General features: G+C 48.3%; 2 protein-coding genes across 2 annotated transcripts; one reads left to right on the top strand and one right to left on the bottom strand.

Moving 5' to 3' along the window:
* Window positions 1–1,776: 1,776 nt before the first annotated feature.
* On the bottom strand, window positions 1,777–2,810 carry LOC120709262 (putative germin-like protein 3-2). The gene is made up of 2 exons (XM_039994816.1): window positions 2,559–2,810; window positions 1,777–2,350 (listed from the first exon to the last, which is right to left on the bottom strand). Exons 1-2 carry the CDS (start codon window positions 2,689–2,691, stop codon window positions 1,806–1,808), a joined length of 678 nt encoding a protein of 225 aa, XP_039850750.1. The 5' UTR covers window positions 2,692–2,810; the 3' UTR covers window positions 1,777–1,805.
* Window positions 2,811–6,558: 3,748 nt separating this feature from the next.
* LOC120710327 (mitochondrial fission 1 protein A-like) lies at window positions 6,559–12,830 on the top strand. Its single transcript, XM_039995954.1, has 6 exons — window positions 6,559–6,598; window positions 7,099–7,187; window positions 7,436–7,597; window positions 7,703–7,813; window positions 8,021–8,089; window positions 12,729–12,830. Exons 1-6 carry the CDS (start codon window positions 6,559–6,561, stop codon window positions 12,828–12,830), a joined length of 573 nt encoding a protein of 190 aa, XP_039851888.1.
* The last annotated feature ends 313 nt before the right edge of the window (window positions 12,831–13,143 follow it).

The following is a 13,143-nucleotide window of genomic DNA, read 5'->3' as shown; positions in this document are numbered from 1 at the left end:
CCGGGGTCGTGGACACCGGCGGCAGTAGGCCAGGGCAGCGGCGCTTGGTCCTCCTACGCGGATTGGAAGGAGCAGAGCAGCGGTAGGTGGAGGAGAAGCTTTTGCGTTTGCGTTCTGTTGGAGAAGGCTAAGTTTTGGGTGGCGACCTTTTTCCTGTGCTGGACCCAAATCAAGGAATGGGTGTCGTGTTTAGGTAATCGTTGTTGGAGACAGCCTAAAGCACCGATTAAGTTTATCTATGGCCACCCACATTTGTGTCCCCAACAGTCGTGGACTTTTCTAGCTACACACCAAATTTTGCACATAAAAAACTAACACTATAGAAGTCTAAGGCTCAGATCTTCTCCTGACTCTCAAGTCTCAACTTTAGGCTTCAACGCGATCCATAGCTACTAATTCTTTTGTTGCAACTGTCGTCAATGAGAGATCGAGTATACTTCAGGCCTTTTAGTACTGGTGAATATGGATAAAGATAAAGATAAAAGAGTACAAAGCTGATTCTAAGGGTGTGTTTGGCAGATTCTCTGCCGAATCCAGCATGAGCTCTGCCAAACAATTTTTTCAGAGAGAAGTGATTCTCTACTGATTCTGTGAAATGAACTAATGGTAATTGCTGAAAGAATTAACTTCTCTTGATTCTGTGAAGTGATTCTTCATCTTGATTTTAAGAGTTTATATTAGAGAATCACTTTCAGTCGACACAAAATCAATTCCCATAGAGAATAAGAATCAGATGGAGCTCTACCAAACATGCATAAAGAGGGATATGGGGAGCGTGTGTTTGGGAGGCAGTGATGGATGTTGACAAGGTGAAGATGCGTGCTTGTACCCTAGTGGCTGAGGCATTGTGAACTTAATGTAACAGGATCTAAGCTTATATCTTTGTGGCTGGTTGTCTGAAAATTCAGTCCAACAAGGTTTCCGACTTGCATTGTGTTGTGTGGCCACAGAAATTAAACATTTCTGCGTTTATTTGTGTGGCTGTGCATGGAATTGAATGGGCATTTCGTTTCGTTAGATGCATTCACATGTGCTGGGTGTCCTTTCTTCCCTTGTCTGTTATCTCCCTCTCCCTGGCGATGAATCGAGAATCATTATGGCTAGTGATGATGTTGTGATCAGTTAGATGACCAAGCCTAGCTAGCTCTTTCTTTCTTGTGTAAATTTTCGGATCAAACAGTTTTATTAAAAGGCCCCTGCTTCAGGAGTCTCGACGCCCGCTAGCCTAACAATCGATGAGTATATATGAATGATGATATCAGATATGAGTTGTGCCGAAAGAAGCATCTATAATATATAGAGACAATGCCGCAGGTGACATATACATACCACTTAATTACCACCTTAATTACACAAATGGTTAGTTTACGCAAACAAAAGCCGTTGAAAAGCAGCAACAGTGAAGTGTCGAGGCCATGAATGACCACACGAATGAAACAATCCAATAATGTAGTAACCGGTTGACTTTATTACATCATACAACGTGATGATGTACTGCCGGATAGCGTATATATCGAACGAACTACCACTACATCACAGCCCCAAAACGGCGATGGACAGACCGTCGGTATAACACATTACCGACTGACGTCCGTCGCTAAATTGGTTGTGGTGCAGTTATATGAAAACTGTAATGCGGGTCTCGTATCGAATAATAATGACATCGATCATCACCAATATATATATATATATATATATATATATATATATATATATATATATATATATATATATATATATATATATATATATATATATATATATATATATATATATAGACACACGCCCCCGCGTACGTGCGGCGCCTAATACTTGGGCGGGAACTTGGACTTGATGGCCTCCACGAGGCCGGCGTCGATCTGGAACGCCCTGGCCAGCACGTCGGTGGGCACCGCCGGCGAGGCGCCGAAGAGTGTCTGGGCGACGGCCTGCGTGCCCGGCAGCTGGCTGTCGAAGGCCGAGATGACCGCGGCGGGGGTGGCGCCGTTGTTCCTCTGGTAGTGGACGAGGCCGCGCGGGAAGACGAAGACCTCGCCGCTGCAGACGGTGCGGGCGTAGAGCCTGTTGGCGGTGGTGAGGAAGCCCACGTCGAGGGAGCCCTGGAGCACGAAGATGACCTCGGTGGCGCGCGGGTGCGTGTGCGGCGGGTTCACGCCCCACGGCGCGTAGTCGATCCGCGCCATGGACACGCCCAGGGTGTTGAGCCCCGGGAGCCTCTCCACGCTCGCCGCCGTCACCGCCGACCCCGCCGCGTTGCCCGTGTCGCCGGGGCTCGCCAGCACGCCGGAGAAGAAGTCGTCGGCCGTCACGTTCTCCGGCCTCTTGCACGGGAACCCGTTCAGCCTCAGAGCTGCATGCATGCACATTAATGCATGTTTATTCTTCTTCTTTCATTTCATTCATTCATTCATATGCATCATGTTTATTATCGATCGGTCATACGCGCATGCATGGTACGTATATATAGATACACAGGGTCGTCGTCGTCGTTTGGCATATATATACGTACGTGTATTTGCAGTTATTAGCAGCTAGAAATATAATGCATCGTCACTTACGGCCGTTGAGGGATTTGTAGTCGGCGACGCAGATGTCCTGGAGCATGTCAGGGTCGCCGGCGAGTGAGGGCGCGGCGAGCGCCAGCAGCAGAACGGCGGCGAGGGGAAGAGCGGGGAGCTTGTTGTTGGCCATAGCTAACGCTGCAGGCCAATGCAAGTAGAGGTAGTTGTGGGTAGTTACAAGCAAAGCAAAGCAAAGCAAGCAAGCAAGTAGTGTGCTAGCTGCTGGCTGCTGTGTCGGTCTGATTCTGATCGGAGGGATGGGCTGGTATTTATAGCCGATCAAGGCGCGCGCCCAATTTATAAGCTAGCTACCGTGTGTAATGAACACATTACATTACATTATATTAATTACACGACGGATCACGCATCATCATTGCACGCACTTGCATTACATGGACGCCACACCATGCATGCACGCATAATGTGATGACTATCAATGCAAGTTTATTTAATTGTAAAGATACATACACAGTGCAAGGTAGCTAGGCTCTGCTGGATCGATCAGCACAGGTCGTACGGACGTTCTTGGATTGCCCGTCGGTTTTCTATCAGATCCATGCACAGTAGCTCTCTCTCTCTCTCTCTCTCTCTCTCTCTCTCTCTCTCTCTCTCTCTCTCTCTCTCTCTCTCTCTCCAACTAGCTAGCTAGGACGACGCTCGTTTTAATTTCTTGTGACTGGGGCTCGACCATATCTAACTTTTTTCCCCCAGCATGCAGCAGCTGTAGCCTGTAGCTGATCAGCTCGTCGTATGTATAATCCTCTCTTGAACAAGGATCGTACGTGCCGTGCAGCAGTGCGTGTAAGCAAAGCAATGAACGAGGCCGGTGATCTTTCATTTCATCGTCACAGTATACGTCCGTCCGCGCATCCATGCATGTGACCGTCCTTGCATTGTGTGTTACTGCTAAGATTTGGGAGATCTTCGTGATGCCTTAATACCAACACACAATTAATTAAGGTCTAATCTTACTCGATTCATACATACACAGAAGGCAAATCTCAATAAGAGTGTCATACAAGTGTCACGAGCATTAAATATCATACCACATAAGCAAATTTGCTAACATGATAGAGTCGTTTATGAGGAAAGAGGAGTGTCATAACACCATGACACTGTTCCAACACAGTTACCAAATTTATTTTTCAGTCTTGTTAACTATGTGGTGACACACCCCACTAAGACTGGTCTAAGAGCAAGGTTAATAATACAGACGGCTGTAAGTTTACATGTGGTTCACTTGTCTCTTTCACAAAATTTATTGATTGTTGTGTTGAAGCTAACTGTAATTCTACAGCCCGCTTCTCCTCTTTCTTCCCTACCCTCTCCTCCATCTTAGCATCCAACCTGCTTACACCTGTTATAATATTACTTTCTTTAAGACCAGTCTTAGTGGAAGTGTCGTCATCGACACAGTTACCAACACAGTAAACTAGATAATCGAGCCGGAGGAGTATCATGGTAATGACACTCGCTCCTCTCACATCCCATGACACTCCCCCTTCTTTTTTTTCATAACGAGGCTGCCACGTCAGCAAAATTAATATCCAAGTATGTCGATGACTCGATAGTATTACTTTGGATTGACTTTTGGTGCGCGCTCCCAATGCAGAGTACAAGCAATTGCATGACGCAGACATGGCGCGTGCTAAACCGCGAAAATTGCGTAGGTGTTCATTGTCGGTTCGAAACTCTCCATCACAGTTCTTTCATTTCCGCTACATGTACACACCACATTAACTATATATATGCTAGCTACGCGTGGTCACATCATGCATGCATGTATAGCGCATCATGCACGTACCAAACGTTAACATCGATTATCTATCGTATACTGTACGTACATGTACAGTACGAGACTATCTTTGCATGCGTCATCTAGGCATCCAGCTAGTGAGCTAGCCCTAACCGTACCGTACCCTAGCCAGCCACCATTGCCGGCTCCTATTAATCGCTGAGGTGCACTAGTCCTCCATCCACCGCGTGATGCTTATTAATTCGAGTGGTTATTACCTAACTAGATGCGCACAGTAGTACACTGTTTATATCTGCACAAAAAATAATTGTGCTTTATTTAACACTCTGCTACTGTTTCTAAAGAACATTTTTTTTTGAGGAACTAAAGAACAATTTTATGACCAGTAATATAATTATATATGTTTGTATAATAACCTAGGAACTTTTAATACTAGATAGGAGTACGTATAGGAACATGCATCGTACGTTCACACATGTCCTTAGTTTAGAGCTCTCAATTGTCGTCGTTCCAATTAAGTTCAATTAGTCTATCAATCCGTGCTCCCGCATGGGCTAGTTAGAGATATCTAATAATTATATATCTCACACTCTGTTCAACCAATTAAATATTCTAGTCTAGTACTGCAAAGATACATATTTATCATTATGTAGTTGTAATAAATGTGATAGGTTTAGTTACTAACAATTTTTTCTCACTTCGCATCACACCTCCATATATGTTTGATTGAACACTTTGTTTGAGCTATGTGAACAATATGAAAATTGGTATTCTTATCTCTTTTCTTATACATGAATATATGGTGACAAACACATTATGGTTAGTATGTTTATATAAATAATAACATGAATAATATATTAATAATGATAGAAATAGTAATTTAGAATTTTATATTGATGTGCTTTAAGATTTTATTATAATAACATAATTTTGATTCAGATTTTGGGTTCATGTTATCATTGGATAATATATATGAAAATTTAGAAGGTTATTTGATATTATTTTATAATGGCATAAGAGGGTAATTTACATGAAGATGAAGATTGGGGGTTACTTTAGATTATTTTTTATAATGGCAGAGGTGGGTAATTTAATACATATTTAGGAGGTTACTTTAGTGTATTTTCATAATGGCAAAGGTGGGTAATTTATTTAAAAAGATAACAAATCCAATGGCTATTATGATTAGAGTTGCCGAATTGATGGCGGGATGTTTATGATTTTTTAGAGAATTTGTAAGATTTCTCTATTTTATTAGACTGTCCACCTAGGATCCTAGGTGGCTTCACCTAGAGGCTTCAAAAGGAGCCTCCAATTAGTAATAATATATATTAGTACTAGCCTTCAAAAGGAGCCTCCAATTAGTAATAGAAAGATAGTACTCACAAATGTCCTTTAGACATGCATTATGTATCATACTATATGTTAATATATAACCTTTTACGCATCAAGGCACGCTCCTACTACATATTTGTTTTGAAGGATTTTCTTTTCTTCAAAACACGATGGAGAATGCTAGCTTGTCTACGTACATATGCACTCAGGGGCGGACCCAGGGCCCGGTGACCTTGGGCACCGGCTCGGGCTCTATGGTGAGCGAAATCACTGTCGCTGAGATAGTTTCTGCAGTCCTTGATCCATTCCGATGAAGTCATAGTGTCAGACGCCAAATACGCTCGAAGCCTGTTGCATGTGCGACCATATCTGTCGCTGGGTATAGACCATTTGTATATGAATATGTAAACTTGTTATCAGTTGTTAGGTTTGCCTGGGCTCTAAATATTTTTTTGGGTCCGCCACTGTCTGCACTCATCTCTACGAACGCGCGCACTTCAATGCCTGACTCAATGCATAGGCACCTCTCCAAGAAACGACCGTGATACATTGATATTGATAAAGTCACCACGCATAGGGTGCTTTGCTACTATATCGGGAACTTTAATTTGCCTATCATCGATCGAAAAGAATTGCTAGTGCCGTCGTTTATTCATAGCTAGGGTAGATCCAGCAAAAACATGACACCTACTAGCATAGGATTATATTTGAAGCCAAGTGAATAAACTGTACCAAAAGAAATCAAACCATATGAGATATTTAGTTTGCCGAAGGGATTTAATTAGGCAAGGACTAAGGTTGCGTGCACGGGAACCTTGAAATTATATATATTTCTGGAACTGAAAGCAAACGAAAGAGGAACTATATATAAAGGTAGCTCTTAAATATAGTTGCTTTCACGGGATCATGCATGACGTGATGCTGCATTCACATTTTTGCACCGAAAGTAAGGAACAAAATCGACTACCTGATTTCCTGAGTATGTCCTTCTCCTACCTTAAGATGACAAGCCAATTGCCAAGATTGCCACACTTGCTAATCTGCTGAGATTAGACACCCAGCAAATCATATTAGTCAGGACAATATATCAACAACTATATCATAGAGGTGAGTGTGTGTGCGTGTATCTCAGCGTCACATTTGTATTCCTTGTAAAAGGAAAAAATATATCATCGTGCCACGTCACATTTTCCAAAGAGAACTTTTTTTGGGGTGGCATTTTCCAAAGAGAATTGGTACCAAGATGTGTGTGCCTATCTAGTTTTTTTTAGAGATCCTGTGTGCCTACGACTAGATTATTACTGGGCCTGTCTTTCTCACATTGAATTCTGGGTAAGGCCCAACCTCAAGAGCCCACATTGCACTATCAAAAAAAAAAAAAAGGAGCCCACATTGCTCGATCAGGTCCCCACCCAAACTGAAAGGAACGAACTGACCATATCGCAGATCGGCGATGGCCATGGACGCCAAGATCGGCAGGTTCCTTCTTCTCCGGCGGCGAGAACATCCCTTGGTGCGACCGCGACGTCATTGCCGTACGTGGCGAACCGATTCACTCTCAACCTCTCCTCACCCTCTGTCGACGACGACCCTAGTGGCCTACTAGTTCTCTCTCAGTTCTGTTGGTTGTGGTTCAAACAAAATGCATGCGCTTCCTTTCATCCATGTGCTTGATTAGCCTGTTGATTACACAATGCTGATGAATACATTCATAAACATCTTGATCGAGGTCGTCTGATGGATCCGTCAATTTGCTCTCGATCCCGTCCATCTAATTAACTAGGGATGCGAGAGGGAGGTCGCCGAGGCCGCGACCGAGGAGCACGAGAAGCAGAGCATCATGAGGCTGTCTTGGGCGCTCGTGCACTCGAGGAACCAGGACGACGTGCTCCGCGGGATCGGCATGCTCCAAGGTACGCTGCGCCGGCCGCCGGCCCTGAATGGAGTTGATGCTGGTCAGATTGCATCCGCCTACCTCTGATCTGATCTGCCTCTTGGTCACCACATTTCTCTGCCATGTACATCCAGCATCTCTTCTTGGTGCGACCAGCCGACCACCAGCCCTTTGCAGGCGAGGGAGAAGCTCTACCTGCTGGCCGTGGGGCACTACAGGAACGGCGACTACCCCAGGAGCCGGCAGTTCCTGGACCAGTGCCTGGAGGTTGTTCGCTTCATCCATAACACCTCTTCTTGCTGTAGCCTGTAGGATAACACACAGAGTTTTAACACTGGGGTACAATGCAATGCATCACTGAATTGCTACTATATGGATGGCCAACAACTATAACATCTTTCAATTCTTGGAGATTTGTTTTCTCAATATCTGAATTACTCTAATCAGTTTATTTCGTGTTTTGATATTATATAGATCCAACCTGATTGTAGACAGGCCCTGGCTCTGAAGAAGATAGTGGAAGATAAAATTGCTAAAGGTGAGGTAAAAGTTAGACCAATCACCAGCAATGCAAATGTTCTTATTCCGTCACTCAGTCATGTCTCGACGGCCTTTCTTTGGATTCTATGGTTGTTTAGTTTATATTGAACTGATATACAGTCAAGACAGAGGATCCCTAATTATCGGTACCCTGCAATTGGGGTACTCACTCCTACTGTGCCAAGACTCGCGTAGTTATCCGTAACTACGCCATAAGAAGCTGAGCAGCCGGACCCCTAGGGTCCGGCTCCATCTCACTGGACCAACGGCCCCGGACCCGCTTCCCGCTCGGGGACGGGTCCGGTGTCACCACGTGTCTCAGAGGTAGAAATGCTCAGCACCTGTGGCCGCGGACCCGGACCCCCGCAAGTGGGTCCGGGACCTCCACGTGACTATCCGAACCCCCGTGAGCTCTCAGCTCAGCTAGCTGCTCGGGAGGGGTCCGGAGCCGCCACGTGTCAGGAAGACGCGGGCGCGGGCGCAAGCCTTCCGCAGGAAGCTCCCTCACCCACCCGCATTAAGTGCGAGCGGTTGAGGCGTGCTCTGCTGCCGCTGGGCACGGGGCAGCTTTTGTCAGTCCACACTGTGGATCGCCAGCCCTCTTGCTGCATTAAATGTTGTTTGTTGGGGCGTGCGCTGCCAGGGCAGAGCATCGGATACCCACTCACGGGTTGGACAGGCGTGACATGACAACACGGTAAGCCCGCTAGTTTCCAAGGCGGCTCGTCAGTTACTAAGGCAAGCATTAAAGACTCAGCGCCGCGCGGATGGGCAACGAGTCATGATGACCAGCTACTAACTGGAGCAACAGTGCACGCTGCTACAGCGGACTGAGTCAGTAGTTCGGCGCTTCATCATGACCTCGACGCGCAGCTCCAGAGGCTAGACTCTACTCCGACAGAACAGCTCAAGACCATCCCTGGTCAGAAGCTACGCACGAAAGCCGACGACAAGATCTCCGAATCTGAGGCATTGAAGGCCAAAGTGTAGTTTATAATACATCGCCGGCCCCAACAGTCGGGGCCCCGCTCAGTGTACGTGCTCCCCTTGGACATATAAAAGGGAGAGCACGCCCGCTAGAACATAAGTTCACACGGACACGAGGTTCCACAAGTTTTCACACATGCAGAGACAGGCATAGCTCCTCCCCCAGCATGCACACAACCCTGCTCTCAACCTCTTGAGAGCACAAGCAATACAACACACAGTGGACGTAGGGTATTACGCTCCGGCGGCCCGAACCACTCTAAATCCTTGTGTGCTTCCGTGTTCTTATGCCTCTAGATCGAGCATTCTTTGACTGCCCCCAAGCACATCCTACACTTAGGATTAGGCGGGTGCACTACGCCACCCGGCTGTGGGTTTGTACACCACGACATTTGTCCTTGTTTAGCCTCTTCAGTCCAAGAGAATGGACCGGACCTCCTCAATAGCTTGAAGAAGGGGAGGGCCCTCTCAGCCAGCCTCAAAATGAAGCGGCTAAGAGCGGCCAGAGATCCAGTAAGTTTCTGGACATCCTTGATGCGGCCGGGAGGCCTCATCGCCTCGATCGCCTTGATCTTGGCTGGGTTTGCCTCGATGCCTCGATGTGAGACCAGGAAACCCAGCAGCTTCCCTGCCGAGACGCCGAAAATGCACTTCTCGGGATTCAGCTTCGTGCGCGTGGCGCGCAGTCGGTCGAAGACGAGGGACAGGTCCTCAACTAATGTTGACCCTACCTTAGTCTTGACCACAATGTCATCGACATACACCTCAACAATATCTCTAATTAGATTACAGAAAGTTTTGTTCATAACTCACACAAATGTGGGTAAGGCATTCCGCAGACCATATGGCATGACAATATAGAAATAAAGTCCATCCACTGTTACAAAAGCAGTATGTTTCCTATCCTCTCTAGACATCTGAATCTGGTGGAAACCAGAGTATGCATCTAGGAAAGACAAAATGTCACACCCGGAGGTGGAGTCCACAATCTGATCGATACGTGGAAGAGGATAGGGGTCTCTAGGACATGCCTTGTTGAGGCTGGTGTAGTCGATGCACATCCGAAGCTTCCCATTGGTCTTTGGGACGATGACTGGGTTGGCCAACCACTCGGGGTGGTGGACCTCCTCAATGAAGCCAGCATGTAGCAGCTTGCGGACTTCTTCACGGATGAAGTTCTGCCGCTCCACAGACTACTTCCGAGGTTTCTGGCATACCGGCATGGCGTCGGGGTAGATCCTCAGATGGTGCTCGATCACTTCCCTGAGGATCCCAGGCATCTGTGACGGTTCCCAGGTGAACACGTCCACATTTGCCTGGAGGAAAGTGATGAGCGCGTCTTCCTATTTCTCCTCCAGGTTTCCCGCGATGCGGGTGGTCCTGGACGAGTCCGCTCCGATCTGCACGGTCTTCACGGGAATATTGTCCGGATCAGACGGCTGAACCTTAGGTGCCTTTGCGGGCGCCCTGACTCGCGAGGTGGATGGGTCCTCCTCGGAACGTGCAGCCTCTGCCGCCAAAGCATGCAGTTTCTCAACTGCAGCGACGGCAGCGGTGCGGTCACCCCGCACGGTGAGGACACCGGCAGGGGAAGACATCTTCAGGACCAAATACCCGTAATGGGCAATGGCCATGAAGCGGTAGAGAGCCAGCCTGCCAATGATGACATTGAACGGGAGGTTCACCTCCGCAACATCGAACTGGACGCTCTCTGTGCGGAAGTTCTCCTCAGTCCCGAACGTGACCGGCAGAGTGATGCTCCCCAGATGGAACACCAGATGTGGGCCTACTCCGGAGAATGGGCGAGAGGGAGTCAGCTTGGACTCCGGGATCTGCAGCTGCATGAACGCTGCATAGCTGATGACGTTGAGGCCAGCCCCACCGTCAATCAGCATGTGATAGAGCCTGATGTTGGCTATGACAGGGGCGGTGACTAGAGGTAGTACACCAGCCCCGGCCATGTTCTCCGGGCAGTCAGATGGCCCGAAAGAGATGGTGGTGTTCATCCACCTGTGGTGCGGCGCCGCCTTCGGGACCCCCGGCTTCGCCGAAAGGACCTCTCGGCGAAGGGTCTTCACGTCCCGCCGGGAGACAAGCTCCCAGCTTCCGTCGTACATTACGTACAGCTTCTTGCGATGGTCCTCGTTGTCAGAGTCGGAGTTGTCGTGGCTGTAAACGCCCTTCAGCTCCCGAGTGGGGGATTGGTACCACAGCTCCTTCTCCCCGACAACGGTCTCGCTGTCGGGGGCTTTCTCCTTGCCAGACCGCTGCCGAGGAGGGGTGAGCCATCCTTGGAGGCCTGCTCACGCCGCCCACTGACCCGCTTCGGAGTTTCTGGATCTCGCGGCAGTCAGCGGCGCTGTGGCGAGCGGTGGGATGAACTAGGCATGAACCTCCGTTGCCACCTTGCGGGCGCGGACGCTTGCCATGCGCATTCTGGCCGGTACCCTGCAACTGGGGTACCCACTCCTACTGTGCCAAGACTCGCGTAGTTATCCGTAACTACGCCATAAGGAGCTGAGCAACCGGACCCCTGGAGTCCGGCTCCATCTCACCGGACCAATGGTCCCGGACCCGCTTCTCGCTCGGGGACGGGTCCGGTGTCACCACGTGTCCCAGAGGTGGAAATACTCAGCACCTGTGGCCGCGGACCCGGACCCCCGCAGGTGGGTCCGAGACCTCCATGTGCCTATCCGGACCCCCGTGAGCTCTCGGCTCAGCTAGCTGCTCGGGAGGGGTCCGGAGCCGCCACGTGTCACGCAGACGCGGGCGCGGGAGCAAATCTTCCGCTGGAAGCTCCCTCACCCACCCGCATTAAGTGCGAGCGGTTGAGGCGTGCTCTGCTGCCGCTCGGCACGGGGCAGCTTTGTTCAGTCCACACTGTGGATCGCCAGCCCTCCTGCCGCATTAAATGCTGGTGGTTGGGGCGTGCGCTGCCAGAGCAGGGCATCGGATACCCACTCACGGGTTGGACAGGCGTGACATGACAACACGGTAAGCCCGCCAGTTTCCAAGGCGGCTCGTTAGTTACCAAGGCAAGCATTAAAGACTCAGCGCCACGCAGATGAGCAACGAGTCATGATGACCAGCTACTAACTGGAGTCAGTAGTTCGGCGCTTCATCATGAGCTCGAGGCGCGGCTCCAGAGGCTAGACTCTACTCCGACAGGACAGTTCAAGACCATCATTGGTCAGAAGCTACGCACGAAAGCCGACGACAAGATCTCCGGATCTAAGGCATTGAAGGCCAAAGTGTAGTTTATAATACATCGCCGGGCCCACCTGTCGGGGCCCCGCTCAGTGTACGTGCTCCCCTTGGACATATAAAAGGGAGAGCACGCCCGCTAGAACACAAGTTCACACGGACACGAGGTTCCACAAGTTTTCACATATGCATAGACAGGCATAGCTCCCCCCCAGCTTGCACACAACCCTGCTCTCAACCTCTTGAGAGCACAAGCAATACAACACACAGTGGACGTAGGGTATTACGCTCCGGCGGCCCAAACCACTCTAAATATTTGTGTGCTTCTGTGTTCTTACGCCTCTAGATCGAGCATTCCTTGACTGCCCCCAAGCACATCTGCACCCGCCTGTGGGTTTGCACACCACGGCACTAATTGTTAAAGTTCATAAAGAAATTCAGTTACTAATAGCAAACAATCATTGATGCCGATGGCGTTATCGGTATTGGAATAGCTACAACTGTAATTGGAGTGCTCATTGGGATCGCAGCTGCTGTTGCTCGAAAAAACTGAGATGATGGTTTTAATTATTTTTCATAACTATTTTTAGGATACTATATATGTTCTCGATCCTCGCTCCACCTATCGTGTTTATTGAGTTCATTTTACTTGGTCTTCTTATGTAACACTCTGCGAGCTTCCTTCTCCAGTGATATAATTAATTGTGCTCCTGCTTCTTTTCAACAAAAGAAAAGGTAAACCAAGCATGCACTAACAAGGGTTCGGTGCTTGAAAACGTATGAATACTGTAACTATTTTTCACTACAATTTCTCAAAGACTTGTTGTGACAAGTGGCCAACAGTTGTAGTATATTTTTTGTTAATT

This window comes from Panicum virgatum, chromosome 5K, assembly GCF_016808335.1.
Source record: "Panicum virgatum strain AP13 chromosome 5K, P.virgatum_v5, whole genome shotgun sequence".
NCBI classification, from domain to species: Eukaryota; Viridiplantae; Streptophyta; class Magnoliopsida; order Poales; family Poaceae; genus Panicum; species Panicum virgatum.
The sequence above is the reverse complement of the archived record's forward strand: the minus strand, read 5'-3'. Positions and strand labels throughout refer to the sequence as shown.